The 17644-nt window shown below is 42.0% G+C and overlaps 2 protein-coding genes across 7 annotated transcripts; one reads left to right on the top strand and one right to left on the bottom strand.

Annotated features, from left to right (window-relative positions):
* Nucleotides 1-2116: 2116 nt before the first annotated feature.
* On the bottom strand, nt 2117-12017 carry LOC138116634 (CDC42 small effector protein 2-B-like). 6 transcript variants are annotated; one of them, XR_011154251.1, is made up of 5 exons: nt 11439-12017; nt 9825-10032; nt 9294-9395; nt 8566-8756; nt 2117-5924 (listed from the first exon to the last, which is right to left on the bottom strand). XR_011154251.1 is itself a non-coding variant. In XM_069026120.1 (4 exons), the coding sequence occupies exons 2-4, from the start codon at nt 9876-9878 to the stop codon at nt 8682-8684; spliced, it is 231 nt and encodes a 76-aa protein (XP_068882221.1). In that variant the 5' UTR covers nt 9879-10032; nt 11439-12017; the 3' UTR covers nt 6547-8681. The 6 variants fall into 6 exon arrangements, 5 of the variants coding, with proteins under 5 accessions (XP_068882221.1, XP_068882223.1, XP_068882222.1 ...); XM_069026120.1 differs by lacking the exon at nt 2117-5924 and having other exon boundaries at nt 6547-8756; XM_069026122.1 differs by lacking the exon at nt 2117-5924 and having other exon boundaries at nt 6547-8756; nt 11495-12017.
* A 2485-nt stretch (nt 12018-14502) lies between these two features.
* LOC138116673 (nicotinamide riboside kinase 2-like) lies at nt 14503-17467 on the top strand. The gene is made up of 8 exons (XM_069026205.1): nt 14503-14776; nt 14926-15016; nt 15431-15476; nt 15618-15804; nt 16042-16113; nt 16765-16871; nt 17076-17167; nt 17278-17467. The coding sequence occupies exons 1-8, from the start codon at nt 14751-14753 to the stop codon at nt 17281-17283; spliced, it is 627 nt and encodes a 208-aa protein (XP_068882306.1). The 5' UTR covers nt 14503-14750; the 3' UTR covers nt 17284-17467.
* Nucleotides 17468-17644: the final 177 nt, after the last annotated feature.

Here is a 17644-nt window from a genome sequence, read left to right as displayed (position 1 = left end):
GGTACTGACGGGCTCATTGAAACTCCTCAGTGCCCTTACAAGTAAAAAAAAGGAAGCGGCCGCGTTTGCCCCACTCTCCCGAAACAAAGCAATCCGAGTGTTTCATCTCGGTCCAGCTCTCGCAGAGCCATGGGAGAGAGGTGTGGTGAGGATAGCAGGATGTCGTACGTGAGAGCAACAAGTACAAGAAACAGCAAAGTGTGACCTATAACACAAGGTGGAGGAAGTTGCGTTGTTTGCTCTTAAAAAAAAAAAAAAAAAACAGACAAGTGCATTTCAGAGAAGTCTTCCAGGCTTCGAAAGTATTAAAAGGGCTGTGATGCATCAGATGTAAGAACCAGCGAGGATTTGTGGGAAGGAGATGGGATGAAACAGCTCCGTGATTTACCAGCAAAGGAAGTTGTGCAACATCTTTTTTTTCGCTGGAGGTTTTCCAGCCCTGGTTCCGCGGTCCCCCCCGCCCCTTCCCGGGGCCTGCCGAAGGGCCAACGCGCACAGGGAAGCGGAAGGGGGGAAGATAAGATTGTGTTGTGCAAAGAAGGGACTGTGGCCATGACTGAGACGGCGGAGGCGTGAGGGAGAGGGAGACACAAGAGGATGAGAGTTTAGCTCCACTTCAGCATCAGTAAATCAAAGCCTTAAGGGGGTAACTCACTTAGTTTGAGTTGCTCACAAACTAAGTATTTATTAGTTATTACTGCTGAGGAAGGAGATTCCTGCACGCATGGTTTTTCCCTCTTTGTGCATTTAAGGACAAAGGCATGCAGAACATCTACAGGGAACATTCCCCACTGCACTATGTCAAATTGTCAGGAAGCTGTTCTGTTGCTGTAAAAATCTGAGTAACGTTTACATACCTGTACATAAGTAGTGTTTTGTTTGATCAATACCGATATTTTGATGGTAACAGACAGGCTTTTTATTTGGCTCAGTGATGATCTGCAATTCATCATTATATATCAGTAACAGAACAGGCTTATGCATCTTGTAGAATTGCTGAGCTGCAAAAGCGTATCTAACAATTTCATGTGCTTAAACAGTTAACCAGATAATGGCACACTCTTACACAGCTAATAATTCAGATTCTATGCAGAAGTGGTATTTTTAAAAAACAGGCTAGTACGTTGTCCATCTGTGTGTTTCTATTTTGGTGCTGTTGTCAGAGTAACCATGACACTTTACGCCAACTACTATCTCTTCTTCTGAGTCTAACAAGATCTGGATGACAAACGAATACTGATTTACTTCAATAAATCTGCCAGTTTTGTGATCTCTAATGAGCTGTGGGTATGTACATTACCCTGTATTTCAGGCATGGAAGAAGTGTTTAATTTGAATTGCAAGTGCGTAGCTGCTCCCAGGATCAGATTCCATGGCGGCCTGTCCTGTCCTGCCACATATAAATCCTTCTCCTTGTGTTCCCCAGGAAAACACAGCAATTTTTATTCTGTCTGCAGCTGGAAATAAAAAAAAATCCAAAATATCTTCTATTCCAGGGCTGTTCTCCTAATTTTAACATTGCATTAAGTGCTAATTTATGTTTTTTCATAATGATCAGCCTCTTGGCTTTTCAGTAAACTTATCCCAACCTATCTGCCTTTTTCTGTTCCTTTCCCTGTATCTCCTTATGCAATCAAATTTACTCGTAAGCTTGAATTATTGTTTAATTCTGTTAATTTTGCATAAAATGCCATAAACAGAAGATAGTTCCTTCCTAGGTAGGCAGATGTGGAAGGGTGGCTACCAGTATTAGGTATTTCAGAGAAACATTGCTTAATTTTTAGAGGACTAAGATTAATAGCAACTGGACTCTGTTTATCAAAGAGTTGTGTCACACAAAAATCAGGACGGGGGATTTGGGGTTCATTGATCAATACACAAACTTCAACAGGATGAAGGAATTTTTAAAATATGTTAATTTCTAAGAACTGAAAAAGAACACTGACCCAAATACTGCACATATTTCTAAGAAATTTAGTAGGCAGTAGAGTAATAGGACAGAATAAAGCAGGTGATGAGGAAAAGGAAATAGCTTAACCAAAAAATATTTTACTCTATCCTATAAATTCTTTCAGTACTTCATATTTTCACAGCTTTTTGGCTGGAGTCTGGAACAAAAGAGCAAAATAACACTGTGAAACCTCTTGATTAAATGGGTACAGGAAATGTTGTTGCTGAAACCTGCTGTCTCTGTGAGACAGGCACACGTGGCAGCAACAGGGACATGTGCAACAGCCTGATGGACCTGTTTCTCCTGGCAAGAGAGTGATCCAAAACATAGAAAGGACAGCATTTAAGAATTATTTATTAATACAAGCACATGTTTAGCAACTTTTCCCCATGAACCAACAGCCTTATCTGAACACCAGTAAATATTAATTTCTGCAAGGAAGAGATACCCTAGTTCACTGAATATTATAAAGCAGAGAGAATAACTAATTTAAATGCATTTTCAAAGTAAAGTTTAAACTAGTTGAAAGAAACTAGGGAAAGCCTTACTCATACACCATTATGCAGCAAGGCCCCATTAGCATGCATTAATGAAGCACTGTAAACCTTACTTTTGAATTACATTGTTAAGATTGTATCACATCCTCAAAGGAATTGAGTCAGGTTTTAATATTCCCTGGTGGTAGAGACTGCAAGGGTGAATGTGGGTAACTGCATTTAAAAGGGTATTTCACCATTAATCTGCAGCTTCAGCTCATGTTGAGTCTAACTTGCATATATTACATCCATTTTTTAAAAATAGATTTCTGACTAGAGTAAGTGCCATTGTAAGTAAGTGCCATGTCTTGCCAGATCTATGAATCCTTAATTAGACACAGCTCACTAATTACTGGTTATTAGGACAGTCTTCATTCACCTTTAGACTCGGGTAAGTTATGTAAAATTGTACACATATTTCTTAAGCACCAGCAAGATCAGATGCATGTAAATACACTATTATATATAAAAAAAAATAATTCTGTAACCACTTTTTCTAGCTCTTTGATGAAGAAATATGAAATTAATTAGTCATCCACTTGTACAGGCCAATGTCAGCTTTAAAAGCACATCAAATTCTCTCCCAGTGATTTAAATGTAGATTTTAAGTCCATTTTTTAAATTTTCCGTAAGCCAGAGTAATCACACTAATTTCAGTCTAAAAGAACAGTTTATTTCCTTACACATTACTTAAGATGAAGGTCTAAATATATACATATATATTAAAACAGTAAAAGACATAATTCAGCTTCTTCTTTTGCCCCTGAATTAGGGTGGGCCCTTAATAATAATAGCCTTGGTTTTGTTCAGTTTGGATTCATATGCAAATATCAGAGAAAACTTAAAATTTGTTAGAGTATTCTTCCCATTTACATTGTTTTAATAACAACAAAAAATTAAATAGGTTCACTGAATAAAGTAGTTTTGTGGCCTTGATTTCATGATTTATTGGAGAGGCCTCAACAGACACCTCAAAGCTGTCGTTCTTGTCCAGCTGTTATTACTCTCTTAGATTAAAACTGGGTTAAGAGAACTTCCATTTGAACGAAGGTTTTGGGTATCATTTTAGAATATTGGTCATGTTAACGGGATGCACATAAACAGGATGTGTGGAACAAGTGACAACCACAAGGTGTTCAGTAGCCATAATGCAACGCTCGATAAGCTGGGTTTAGGCAGTGCAGAGGCCAAAGCAGACCAGGCCATGTGTGCCCTGTACACCCCACTCTCCCTGAAAGGGCACAGGTTTTAGTTATGAGCTTGCTCATCTCTAAGTTCCCAAGTGATGACAGCAGCTGTAGTTCAGTGTCAAGCACCTCAAGTTGGGAGCTTTTTTGGCACAAGAACACATAGTAGTAACATCCCTGTCTACTCAAAGTGCTTTCACTATTTTGTTTCGTCTTTCCATTCTCTACATAACAGCAGGAGAAAAAGTATTAATGGAATTTTGGTGTGGCCATGGTGAGCTTCTGGCATCTCAGCCTGCAGAGAGTCCAACAAACTATCACCCAAACTTCCTCAGGCACAAGGAAGTCTCATGACCTTTCACTCCAACCTGTCCATATCCTCCCAATACCTGGAATCTGAATATCAGATGGATCTAGTTAGTTTCCCTGAAGTTTTGCTGTGCAGTGGACCAAAGGCAGATACCCTTTTACTACTGCTATTTTGTATAAATGCTAGATTTTATTCGGTTTGTGTTCCTTTGGGTGCAGCCAGCCTTGGCATTTAGAACATCTGCAACCTCATATATAGCAGAGAAAAAAAGAGAAAAAGCCCTCTTGTCTTTCAAACATATATGTGACATCAGTCTGCAACTGCTGAAACCAGAGCAACATTTTTGGGTGGCTCTGTACTTTCTGAAAACAGCTTTGTAAGCCACTGCAGGAAGAGGATACTACCATTCATTAAAGTTATATTGGCAATCTATGTCTCAAAGTCCCAGCTTAGTCATGCATTTAAGTCCCTGATTTCCTCCATATACCAATTATGCATATATTATGGCTATTTTCCAACTGGTATCAAAGCTGCCTTGTGCACTGCAGATAAGAAACGTCAACATGAGCATGCTCTGCTCCCTGCTCCTTCCTCATAAATGTACACCACATTGCCTCTCCATGCCTAAATCTCCCTCAGTTCCACACCTCATTTTTTCTGTGGTTCCTGATCAGCCTGATAGCCTCTTCAACATCTTCCCTGCAGAAGTAAGAGTTAAGCAATAACAAGGGGGCTTTATGCCTTCACATAGCAAAGTACAAAACTGGCTCAGAGCTGTGTGTGATCACAAGTAACTCCACAGCTTAAGGCTCAGCTGAGGAAACAACTGTCCAACAGGCCAGTTCTTAGAGAGGACCTATTCTGTACAGGATGAGAAACTTTTTACATATACACTGTAACCACATGAATATTAGCAGGAAAACTACTGATACAAGTACCTTGGGCCTTCTGTGTCAGACAAATTACTGTGTGTGAAGGAAGGACAGTTTATCTGCAGAAGTCCAGGCACCAGCAGCTTACAGCATCTCTGTAGGCACTCAGGACTTCATAGGTAAGCAGCTAAAATTTTGAATTTCAAGCATTAACCACAAAGTATCTGGAAGCCTTACAAGAACCCACTCACCAGAGAATATCTTAACACCACTGTAAAACAGCACTGTTTTCTTCCTGTAGTTCCACAGAGATTATGAAAGGCAGACAAGATCATTCTTATCTTCAGCTGTTGGGTTTTCAGGGCAGTGTCACAGTGCTGACAGTAAAGTAAATCCAGACATGGTCAGGAGCAGCCATTTAATCATCTTTCACTGACAGATTGGAGTTTCTTTTTTCAGTGTTACCATATATAGTAACATATAATGAATTTCATGAACATGGAATTTAACACTGTTGAATGGTGGTTATTCTTGCTGCCATAGTAAGATTAAGGGTATTTATTAATCTCTTAACAGTTTTTGTCTATACAGAGTGGAAGCTACAAGAGCACCTGGTAGTCCAATGTGGCAAGAGCATACAAAGGAGTAGTACCACATGTGTGGGTTGCAAGTTATCATATTACAGGCTAAATTGGAGCATAGCATTGACACCCCATAACGGGTGTAAAGCTGCTCTGCAGGAGGTGAAAAGACATACTAGGTCATGGAAAAGACAAATACCTTTTCTATATACTGACTACAGTTTTATGCAGCATTATGGGACAGTCAGTAAAGCCTAGCAGGAACATCAAGGGATAAGACAGCCAGAGTTGAAAATACCTCCCCATCCCAGATTTTTGTTTTTCAAGGAAGCAGACAGTGCTGACACTCTGCCAGACTATATAAAAAACAGTTGATCCTGCCCTGCTTGCAAGTTATTTTACTTCTGATTAAAAAAAGAAACCATAAAATGGCATCAAGTTGGAGCAGTAATGTTTCTTGGTTGTTTTGATGTAAGGTCTTCACAGCCTACAATGTAGATTAAAAAGTTTGATCAATTGGTATTGTTTCTGTATTTTATTTCAGTCAAGCTCAAAAAACCACCAAACCACCAAACCCCACAATGGAGTGAGAGCTTGCATAGAACAGAGAAAACTTGATGTAAAACTGTGCTCTCTAGTGGAGAAATTTCACTCTGTGCAATAAAAGTTCAAGCCATGCTGATCCATCTACTTAACCAACAGGTTTTCAGTGCAGAGAAAATACCAAGATTTCCCACAATATGAAAAGAGTGCAAGTGCCCAGTTCAACATATTTATTATAACTAAGATAGGCTCATACTGAGTTACATGACAGATTACAGGTACATAAGGTTTCTAAATATAGAACAAAAACTACCTAAGCCCTAGGACATATGTTTATGTTTGTTAGATTTTTAAAAGTAATGACACTTCTAATGTAATAGCAAAACATTTCCTTTTAATGATGTTGCACTTTATTGTGGTCCTATAGAATACTACATAGTCTGATGAAAATAGGTTAGTTTTATACCAGATAGTGCTACTTGGTTTACATAATCAAAACTAGGATTTTTCTCCAAATAAATGTTTAATAACAAATTCTCTGTTGATTTCTTTTTAGAGAGACAAACTGAAATGATCACCAACTCCTTTATTTCTAGTTACACCACTAATTTTAAATCTACTGAGTGGTCCTTCAAGAAACTCTAACTTCTGTTCAATGTCTTTTCTTACAGTATTAACAAAACAACCCATTTTCTTCATGACAACTGCCCTATCACTACTTTTCCTAGGCAGGTATAGATGACTGAATGAATTAACTCAGTATAATAGCAGATGAATTAGAATCTATTCTTTCAAACAACTTGGTCACTTTATGCTTCCTCAAAAGTATACAGGATTTAGTTTCTTTAAACTCTGTATCTTAACAAGGCTGTTAGAATATATCTGAAGTTAGAAGACAGAAATATAAAAGACTTGCAAAAGCTAAATGTACAGTTAACGACGCTAATTTTAAAATATATTAAAATTTGGCATGCATTCTAATTCAAGAGTAAGGATCTAGCAAGACATGGGTATTAGATTTCTTTTATGTGGTTACAGAATGTTATGATCAGCTGTTGACTGTTACAGAAAGTAGTACTCCCTCTTCCTTTTTGGCCCTAAAAGATAAAACATGGGGGAGGGGAAAAGCTGTTTTTTCGAACATATATAGAAACACAGAGCTACCTTTCAAGTTTTAAGTTTCCTGGTATACTCAGAAAAAGCAGCCTAACAATTCAGCAAAGCCAGCAACCTAGATTTAAGAAATATCACAAGCTACCAACAGAATAATACAAATTAAAAGATTTGCAGCTATAAGTTTCTTTAAATGGAAAAAAGTTCCTAACTGATCTTCTGCCTAGAGCAAAGGAAGAGTTTGCTGACTTCCAGCATAACTTGTGCTGATATGGCAGAAATTTAAACATTTGTATTTAGTAAATCCCATGAGAGCAAGCAGATTTCCTAAGTTTCTACAGTGGTAGTCATAACAGAATTTTGAGCTGGGGAACAATTGTCAGTGATTGGGTAAAAGAAAAACCTAGTTCTGCTTCAGCAGTTTTGTCATATCCTTAATAGAAAGATGAATAAGAACTAAGTAATAAACTGTAGTTTGAGTATGTCTAAATATTTATGGATATTTATTTAAATATTTATGAAGTGCTGGAACTCTGCAAAATGATGTTTCCATTTAATATTCTCCTGCAACTTTTCACAATATTCTTTAAATGTGTGTCCTTCACATGGCCATATCACTTACACCACATGCAAGAAAAAATTCATTTCATATAAAACAGACAGTCTTGAAATGAAGGAGCCAGAAAGACAAGCAAGATATCCCTTGAAGTCCTGTGTGTTTACTGTTACAGAGAGGTAACAAAGAGAGAGATCTTAAATATGTTTAGTTTAAAATTCAGTGGTAGGCATGCAAAAGTAGCACACAGTTGTGAGCATCTTGTAGCACCACTGGAAGTTAACTGGTAGGTGAAATTAGCTGTGTTATAGTAATAGCTGCCAGTCACAGCAGTGTGTGTGCATGGATAGGAGGCAGCCCAGGCACTCAGAGATACATCTCTTATTCTAAGTCTCATTTGAGAGTCAGAATGTTTGCAAAAGCTCCATTTTTAGATACAAAAGTGTTATTTTGGCAAGGCAGAAGTTTGACTGTGTTTCACAGACTCAGCTAGCTATCTTCTATTAGAGTTCATTCACCATCAGAAGACATTAAAAAAATACCAAAGATTTATGCATTAGGTTGTAATGCATCTAAAAAACAGGTCCAAAGTTATCTGACAGCCACAAGATCGTACTTAGCAACTCAGTTTAGCCCATGTAAGAAGTGAAAACATGCGATACCTTCCAATTAAATCACCTCAGCATTTCCTGAGAGGAGAAAAAGACAGATGCCAAAATCCCAGACAATTCATACTGACTTCCAATCCCATCTAACATGACAGATTTGAGAGGTTTTTGGGACAGAGCTAGGAAGTCATCCACAGTGACGAATTACAGTTGCTACTACAACATTACCATGACAGACCATTTTAAGGATAATTTAAAATAACTCCTTCAGAAGATATAGTGCAAAGAACACCAAAGCTTGTACTGACCTATTTTTAATTCGGGTATTCTCCCTACTCCATGATAACAAGGTTTTAGAAAATATGAAAGCACAGTCCAGGGGGTCCTCATAAGACAGAGCAGATTTCAGCCTTCTCTCAGTTTCCTATATTTCAACAGTTGCAGAAGTGCCATTTGTGTAGCCACCTTTAGACTTCATGTGGTCCTGAATTGATACAGCCTAGGAAAAAAAGCTTATTAGGACATGCATCTTATAAATTCTGGTTGCCAGAGCAATTATTAAAAGCTTCAATTTGAAAAGACAGGCGGGTCATATGTTTACAGTGCTGAGTCCCAACTGTAGTAGGGAGAAATAACAACTAAATCCAGGACTGTTAAATACTATTTTAAGTCAGCATTTGAGATACATTTTGCTATACAAAATCCACTTATTCTTACATCCCTCACCCTGGCACAGCTTTGACTTTAAGGTGATCAGGTTCTAGTATCAAGTGCATCCATCGAACCTCATCATGTGAAAGATAGGTTCTCATCATGTGTAAAGACACTGAGGAAATGAGCACTTCCTGCTCAGTGTATCTCCCACACTATCTCATGTTTACAAAGCAAAAGTTCTGTTCTGATGCTATTCTACTGATTTAAAAAAAAAAAAAAATCAGATTTTTCTCTCTCTTACAGTTAGCTAGTATTTCATTAGCTACCTGCTCTACAGGTTACTGAGGGGAGATTTGTGCTTTTCCCAGAGGTGCACACTTACTGAGGAATAGTCACTACTCATCTCTCTGGCCCCGACGTGCGCGGTGTGTACAAAGTTCATTGGCTCTCCTATCATATTCCGGTCCAGCCTCCGACGCCTCTTCTATGAGACAAAAAGATACCTTAGGTCTCTATTCAGAAAACATCAGCAGCTTTCAGCCAGAAACAAGTAGCCAAGATAAAAATAGATAGCCAGTACTGACCCGTAATGACACCTCATGGCAACAGGGCTGAAGTTTCAGACTGTTTGCAGTAAGACATGATGAAAGTCACTTTTATTACTGCTAATTGAATTTTAGCAAAAGCTTTCTTTAATGTTGGAAAGTCAGGACCTGAAAACTGCAAACAGTCATACAGTCTAAGTTTCTGGCAAAGCACACACAGTTCAAACATAGTTTAACAGGACTGGTTTTAGCTTTTGCATGACTTTGCCCAAAGTAATCAAAACAACAGGAAAATGAAAGCATTTTCCACGTAACTGAAAGACAAAATTTCAAATCTAATAAAGGGTGGCAGTTGTGTATCTACCTACCGGCGGGGGCTGTTCACCATTGCACCAGTTAAAACAAACCAGGAACTCAGTCATTTTATTTCTCAGTACGTTATAGGTCTTGTGTAATTATTTCTCTGGGAGTTCAAGCAGTACAAGGACCAAGATGCAGTTCCTAGAGTGAGCTTAGAAAGTAATTGCTTGTGCAGGTTCACTGGTAGAGATCACAGAATGCATCTGATAAGTATACCTGCAAAGAGATTATTATTTAAATTTATATTAAAATATATCAAAGTTTTATATGAGTTATTGAGCAATAGGCAGTTCATAAGACTAAACCAAGATTGTTACATTCTTAAACATATCTGTAGAGGAGAGAAGCATCAATTTAAAATTAGTTCATGTTCATGTCAGAAATCAGGGTTAAGAACTCTCCATATTTACTCACAGAGGGTAGTGTAAGTTCTTAATAGAAATGTAATAAAAACAATGCTAGAACTAAGTCAAGTCTTGTTTAACAGTCTGTGATCTGGTTGCAAGCAGAGCTAACCAATACTTATGAATTATTTACCGTTTTGCAAGAAACCAGCTTTGAACAGATTGAGCTTTTAACATTTACAAACTGAGGCAAAAGAAAGTTTTGGCCTTACATATGATACAGTTACTCTTCTTAGATATGGAAAAGCTCAAAGCAAAGAGCCTTCTACAACTCCAAATAGCCCTTAAAAGAAAAGAGAAAAGCCATGCATACCAGCAAGAGAAACCATTCATCAGAGCTTAGAGCTTCCCAGAATGTATAAAAATATTAACATAGCAATCCTGACCTGGAGACTCAACCAGGAAATTCACTGACTCTAAGTGCCCTGAAGCCAGGACACAGCCCAGCTTTTAGTAGTTACTGACTTTTTTTTTAGTAAACCTATCTTCCTTCAAATCAAATCATGGGTTATAGAGTAGACTTTAAAATCAACTTTTTCATACCCCAGATCATTAAAACAATATTACAACATGTTCATTTAAAGGAAGTTTTGCTATTTTCTTAAAGCTTACAGCTTAACAGAAGGTAATTCAATCTTCCTGAAACCCCACTAAACCTTTCACAACCAACCAGCAGAAGCTTCCTCCTTCATAGGCATTTCTTATGTAGTCCCACAATTATGTAATTAGCACATCTATTCCTTTCACCTTTGTGGTTTTCTAACATTTCATCACGTCTCACTTCAAGCAGATTTCTTAAATTTCTGCCATTTATCTTTCAAAGCATTTGTTATGTCTGCCCCTTTGTTTTAGGTAGCCTATAGGATACATTTCTGCAGAATGTGTCTCACGCTACTCCAGTTTATCCTAAGTGGTTTTAACACAACTCATTCTCTGCCTCAGTTATAATTTTTCACCTCATGCTCTCACAATGGTCTTTATCACCACCAGAAGGGACAGTGGTCCACACAACCATAAAAACATGCAGAAGTCAAAGCTTTTGCCAGCACCTCACATTAGTTGCAGATTTTTTGGGTTTGTTGCATGTTAATGAGACCACATCAAAGATCAGATTTTCTTTAAAATCATAAAGTGTGTCACCCCCCGGAGATCCCCTATTTTGAAAGCAGACACTGAGACGACACCATGCTCATCCCAAAGCAGCAGCTGAACGCCTACCGTCCTCCTGCCGCACCCCCGTTTGTCCATCTCCCTCCGTGGGGCTCCGCGCGTACCTCGCTGCTGCCTGCTGCTCCCGGAGAGTCCTGACGGGATGGTGTGTCCTCATTCAGGCGCTGGCACACACCCAGCTCCCGTCTTGGCAGCTTCAGCACATTTACGGTTCATATTCCTGGGTTATAATTAATCCTGTTGGCTAAGCAAGAACGCTCCGCTGCGCTCCCATGCCCTGCGGCGGCTCCTCCGCTCCGGGAGGTGCTGCACAAGTCTCGTGTGCACTTCACGCGTCCCTACAGGTGTCAGAAACGCAGAGAGGAGGCCAAAAATAGAGCCCTGCTTTGGCGTCAGATTTGTGCAGCCGTGCAGTTTTCTCAGCACTCGCCATGCAGCCTGTGGCTCACTTCCACCCCTGCGGCAGCTCTGCAGGTGTCCTGCTGGCACACAGCGTGCTGAACGCCTTCCTGTTGTCTTTTACATCAGAACGCTTCTTTTCCTCTGCATGACTCAGAGAATCATCCCCCAGGACAGGAATGTTTGTGCCAGGGCAGGGGACACCACCTTGCTCCCAGACACTCAAGGTTTCCACACTAACTGGAAGAATTTAAAAAACATCTTAACGTTTTCAGGCTCACCCAGGACAAGTAAAACGCAACGAGAATCCCCAAACCAAGGAGAAAACAACGTTTTGTCACAGTTGGCACGCAGACCAGAACGGGACAATATCCTGTTGTTCTTTCTCTCTGTTTTTCACCATGGCAGCAGTATCATCGAGGCGAGGGGACAAAGGGCCTGGGAATGGCTAGCACGCGCAGACACGGATGCTGGATGCGCTGGCAGGATGCACAGCCCTGCTGGACCCCGGGGCCTTAAAGTGCCCCAGAGATTCGTGAATGTTGAGATAAACTTCCCTGAGTGTAACAATCTACCACTGCTATGAATTAAAAGGTATTCAAAAATCTTCTTGTATTTTACTTGCAAACTATCAAGGGAAAATATTTGCTTGAATCAAACCCAAAGAATTCTCTTTGCATAGAGATACGAGACGGATGATAATCGTGATAAACAACATCACTAAACATATTTATTCTTCTCAGCTGGCCTTTAGACTCAAGGTCAGATCATGCAAAATCCTTGGCTCGAGCTGTTAGTGCAGGACAACGAGGGTAGAGTTAGTGTGTACTGTCACACACCGGGCACAGGCTGCCATCCCCTGCCCCGAATCAGCGTTAAACCGGGATTACTGCTGGGCCCACTTGCCGTCATTTTTATTCCAGCTCTGTCAATACTGAGTTCATGCAAGAAGCAGTGCATTTCAGCCTAAATGCCTTGCTAAAAACCACCGTGCTTCTAATTTGTTCATTATCCCCCCTTTGCTCATTTGACATCAACATCACATTAAAATCCTCAAACACTTGTATGTTTATATATTTGAATGACAAGCTGTGGCAAAAGACAGCAAAACTTGTATTTCAAGTATTACTTTTGAGCATGAAACTTGAAGAGTACATCTTGCTTGGTAAAAGTTGAAGAGTACAAAACAATTACCAAGAATTTGGAAGAAGCTTGGAGCCAAGCAGCTAAAATCCTGCTGTGGAGTGAGCTTAGCTGCTTGCAAGTAGCATCCTGATTTTACCAGTGTATGTACAGATTACAGTCTGAGTTTGGGATGCATTCCTCAAACTACATAATGATGCTGTTACACAGCATAAATGTATATATTGGTCTGTCATCCTGGAGCTTCACAGAAAGCTGAGAATAGGGTTTTACCTGAGCCCTTTAATATTCTAGGTGTGTAGGATTTTCAGCCTAAGAAATTGGGGTGTGGGTGTGACTATGAGGACATCCTTCTTTCCAAAGCTAAGTAGACACACATATTTAAAAAATGACTCTTCAAAACCAAACCAAACAATAAACGCCCCCCCCACACACACACATAAACCCCCCCCAAACCACAAAGGCAGCTCTTCTATTTCAAAGTAAAAATGAGCTAAATTACCTTAATCTCAAAATGAAAATAAAAATGTATTTCCAAATAAGCGTCCATTCCCCCTCAAAAAAGAAGAAAAGTCAAGAGACCAAATTATGTGCTCTGTTTGGAATTTAAAAACAACTGCAAAAGGAATCAACTGAGGTTTGCTTGCAATCCTACCAGAAAAGAAAAATAGTATAAATAATGAAAAGCAAGCAAATGGTTGGCAACACATCCACCACTGATAATGTAAACACGTTGAATGGATTAAGTGGCTTGTAAATTACAAAATTAAGTGTTACTAAAAAAAAGCTGTGATCATAAATTTGATCGTAGCTCTGATCAAAGCGATGATCATCATAAAATCATCATTTTATTATCATAAAATGACAATAAAAGCCCTAACAAGAAAAGGTAGAATTCCTCAGGCACGGCTGATGAGCAAACACAACTGCCAAGGAAAAGCACATGACGGAAGCAGGAAAAGCAGGGAACTGCCGTCATTTAGAGCGGGCTACAGAGGAGAATCCCTGCGTGCCGGGTGTCCCGGCCCGTTTTGGCCAGCCCCGGGCTCCGCGCCGCCGCCCCGGGCCGCGCCGTGACCTTGGCACGGCTGCTCGCGGGGCCCCGGCAGGGGGCGCACTGCGCACCACGCGCGCTCGCGGCCTTCCCTCAGGAGCCTCGCGCGCCTTCGCGGGGAGCCATGGCCGGTGCCGGCCCCAGCGCAGCTCCTCGCTTCAGAACCGGGCCGGTGTCCGGAGCGGGGCCCCGCCGAGCCGCCGGCAGCCCCGAGCGCCCGACACCGCCGCGGCTCCGCCCTCGCGGGGCCGGAGGGAAGTGCGCGGCCCCGAGCTGCGCCGCCGGGGCCGGCAGGGGGCGCCACGCCCCCACATTTGCGCCCCCGCCCCTCCCCGGCGCGGAGGCCCTCGGGCGCCGCCCAGCGGCCACGCTGTGGCACGGCCGGGCGTGAGTGAGCGCGCTCCGGCCAATCGCCGCGAGCCGCCTGCGTCACGCCGCTTCCTATTGGCTGCGCCTCGGAGGCGGCCGCCCAATGGGCGCGGCGGCGCGCGAGGGGAAGGCGCGCGCGCGCAAGCACCGCCCCTCTCTGCGGAGCGCGCGGCGCGGCGCGGACCGGCCCTGCTGCTGCTCTGAGCGACCATGGCGCTGCCCAGCAGTTGACGTTTGGCTTCTCCCCTCTCCACCTTCTCTTTCTCCGGCCCCTTCCTTCCCCCTGCCCGGGTCCCGGCTCAGGCGCATAGACGGCCGGTACCGGAGATACCGGGTCCCCCCCGCCCCTCAGAAACAGGCAGTAGGAGTCGGGCCGGGCGGCCGCCGGACACACCATGAACATCATCATCGGCATCGGCGGGTGAGAGCCGGGACCGGGCGGGGGAAGCGGCTCGGGGTGCGGGACGGGCTCGGGTCTCTCATCCCGGCCCCTCCCGGTGCCGCAGTGGGGGCGGGGGGGTGGCCACGGCCCCCACGTGGCGCTTCCCGACGGCCGCGCTCTCGCCGCAGGGTCACCAACGGCGGCAAGACCACCCTGACCCGCCGGCTGATGCGGGCCCTGCCCAACTGCAGCGTGGTGCACCAGGATGACTTCTTCAAGGTGAGCGGGCCCGCCGGCCCCTGCCGGCCGCGGGAGGGCGCGGGGTGACCCCCGCGGGCTTCCGCCCGCGCTGCTGGCGCGCTGCCCGCGGCTCCTGCGCCGCCCTGCCCGCGGCTCCTGCGCTGCCTGGCGGGGCCGTGCCCCTGCCGGATAAGTCTGCGCTACGGCGGGTCCCCATGGCTTTCCGTGGAGCGCTGTGCTCGTGTCCGTGGGAAGATAGAGGAGCAGGCGGCTTTATCTGAGCCTCGTACTGCTGGTTTATCTGCATGCAAAGGAACCTGGTGGAGGGTTAAGATTCCCCTTCGTAGCTTCAGGGTTTGGATCTTGAATCTTGCTTTGAAAGGGGTATTAAGCTTCTCAGAAGCTGTCCTGACCAAGCAGGTTTTTTTTTTTTTTTTCTTGTTACTGTTTCAGCCCCAAGATGAAATAGAAGTTGAAGATGGGTTTAAACAGTATGATGGTAAGCCTTTGTTAGTGTTATCAAAGCATAACTCAAAAACTTAAAGAGTATTTTGATTCTTTAAGTGAACTGTTTTGTACTGACTGTATTAATAGATTATATTTAATTACTTCTTAATAATAGTTGTCTGTTTTGTCTCAGTGATTAGTGCATTAGATATGGAAGCTATGATGAGTACCATAAATGCTTGGATAAAAAACCCAGTCAAGTTTGAACGTTCCCATGGGATCAACAACACACTGGATACCCAGATCTTGGAAGATAAGGAGGGAGGAGATGAAACAGTCCACATTCTTATTGTTGAAGGCTTCCTGCTTTACACTTACAGGTAATCAATTATGCCTTCATACATTTTGATTTTTATATTATTTTATGTGATGGGCAAGCCTCCAGGGGAATAAAACTACCTGTTCTAAACCAGGAATTAACAGCTAGCATTAACTACAGCCAAGTTTAGGTGTCACAAGTCTAAAGGTCACGCTAAGTACAGGAAATGGATATAGTTGTACTTTTCTGGGTTTTGCTACTAATTAGTTGAGGTGTAACCAACACGTGTCTCTTTCAGGCCACTGATTGATGTGTTCCACCATCGGTACTTTCTTTCCATTCCATATGAAGAGTGTAAAAGGAGAAGGAGGTAAGTCTGAGTTCCCTTTGCTAGCCAAATAACATCTTACTCCATTCAAGACTTGGTTTCTCTGAAGATTTTAGATGAGAAGGAATAAAAGCAAATGTAGCTGCTGTGTTAGGAGACTGTCGCTTCCTTCTGACCTAAAATTTCCTACCAAACCGTTGTGTTCTATATGTAATGCTCAGTTTCTGCACAGACCTTTTACTAGGCTTTCTCCCCTGCTGGTTTTCCAATTACAGAGTTCCCAGATCTCACACTACCTGAGGTTTTACATTTGGCTGTATGCTTGCACACATACAGAGTTCTTACTGCTAATGAAAAGTATTAATGTTACATTTCAAGAGGAATAAGCAGACAGCTATTTTACCCAGAGTTCTGCTAAAGCTTTTAAGAGCTTATTCATCAATATTTAGATCAGTCTGTCTTGGGAACTCTTTTTGCATTTTGAACACTTTGGGCCTGCACATCAAATTTCAACTTATTTGCATAACTTGATGCTTGCAGCTCTTGCTAACTACTAACTTTTGATAAGCTCAGAAACCAAACTGGAGTCAATGGGCTCAGGCTAATGTGTAGAGAAACCCAGTGAAGGAGCTGTCATTTCCCTGAACTGTTACTTGACTACTTGTGAGTAACAATACCTTCCTTAATTTACAGTTCAAGGAGTTACACTGTACCGGATCCACCTGGGTTGTTTGATGGCCACGTTTGGCCTATGTACGTAAAGCACAGGAAGATAATGGAAGAACTTGGAGTTGATGTGGGTAAGTCTTTAATGACAAAAGCACTTTGAGATTGCTTTTCAAACCTGTGCAATACATACTGGTTAGATGCATGAGAGGAGTGAATGAAGCAGGTGAAGGGACTACATTTCTCTGATACCAGTCGGGTGCATGCTTTTTAAATTCGGATCTGACTACCTTAGAGAGACATTCTATTATTGCTCTCTTATTTTACTTTCTTTTAAGTGCATTTGAATGGGACAAAATCAAAGGAGGAGCTGTTTAATGATGTGTATGGGCAGATCCAGAATAAGATTGAAGAACTACTTAACACCCAGGTATATGTTCATGTTTGTACTTAAAAGTCAAAGGCAAACCTTTTAAAGCCTGTGTTGAAAAAGCATGAAGCTGTAACTTGAAATATGTTCACATTTATCTTCCTGTTTAGAAATAAGCTGCTGCTGCTGATTCTTGCAAGTGAAGATGATTCCCGTTTGCTCCACGCTGTCTACCTGACTGCCTCTAAAGTTCCAGCTTCTGTGAAGACTCAACTCTTAAATTCAACTTTGTTCAACCTTTCCCTTGAAAACTGAGTTCTATATGGTCATAATTAAAAAGCACTTCTCCCTTGTCTGTGATTTCAGTCTAGTACGTGTTCTCAGGTGATTCTTTTCATGACGTTCTTAGTGTCACAGGTTAAAAGATTATAGTGGAACTGATGTGCAGTGGCACAACTATCCTAGGAGAATGTGTGTATCCATATACACAGACATTGCTTTGACTTCTTTCACAACTCTGCTTGCATTCCTGTAATA

The sequence above is a fragment of the Aphelocoma coerulescens genome, chromosome 10 (genome assembly GCF_041296385.1).
Source record: "Aphelocoma coerulescens isolate FSJ_1873_10779 chromosome 10, UR_Acoe_1.0, whole genome shotgun sequence".
NCBI lineage: Eukaryota > Metazoa > Chordata > Aves > Passeriformes > Corvidae > Aphelocoma > Aphelocoma coerulescens.
The sequence above is the reverse complement of the archived record's forward strand: the minus strand, read 5'-3'. Positions and strand labels throughout refer to the sequence as shown.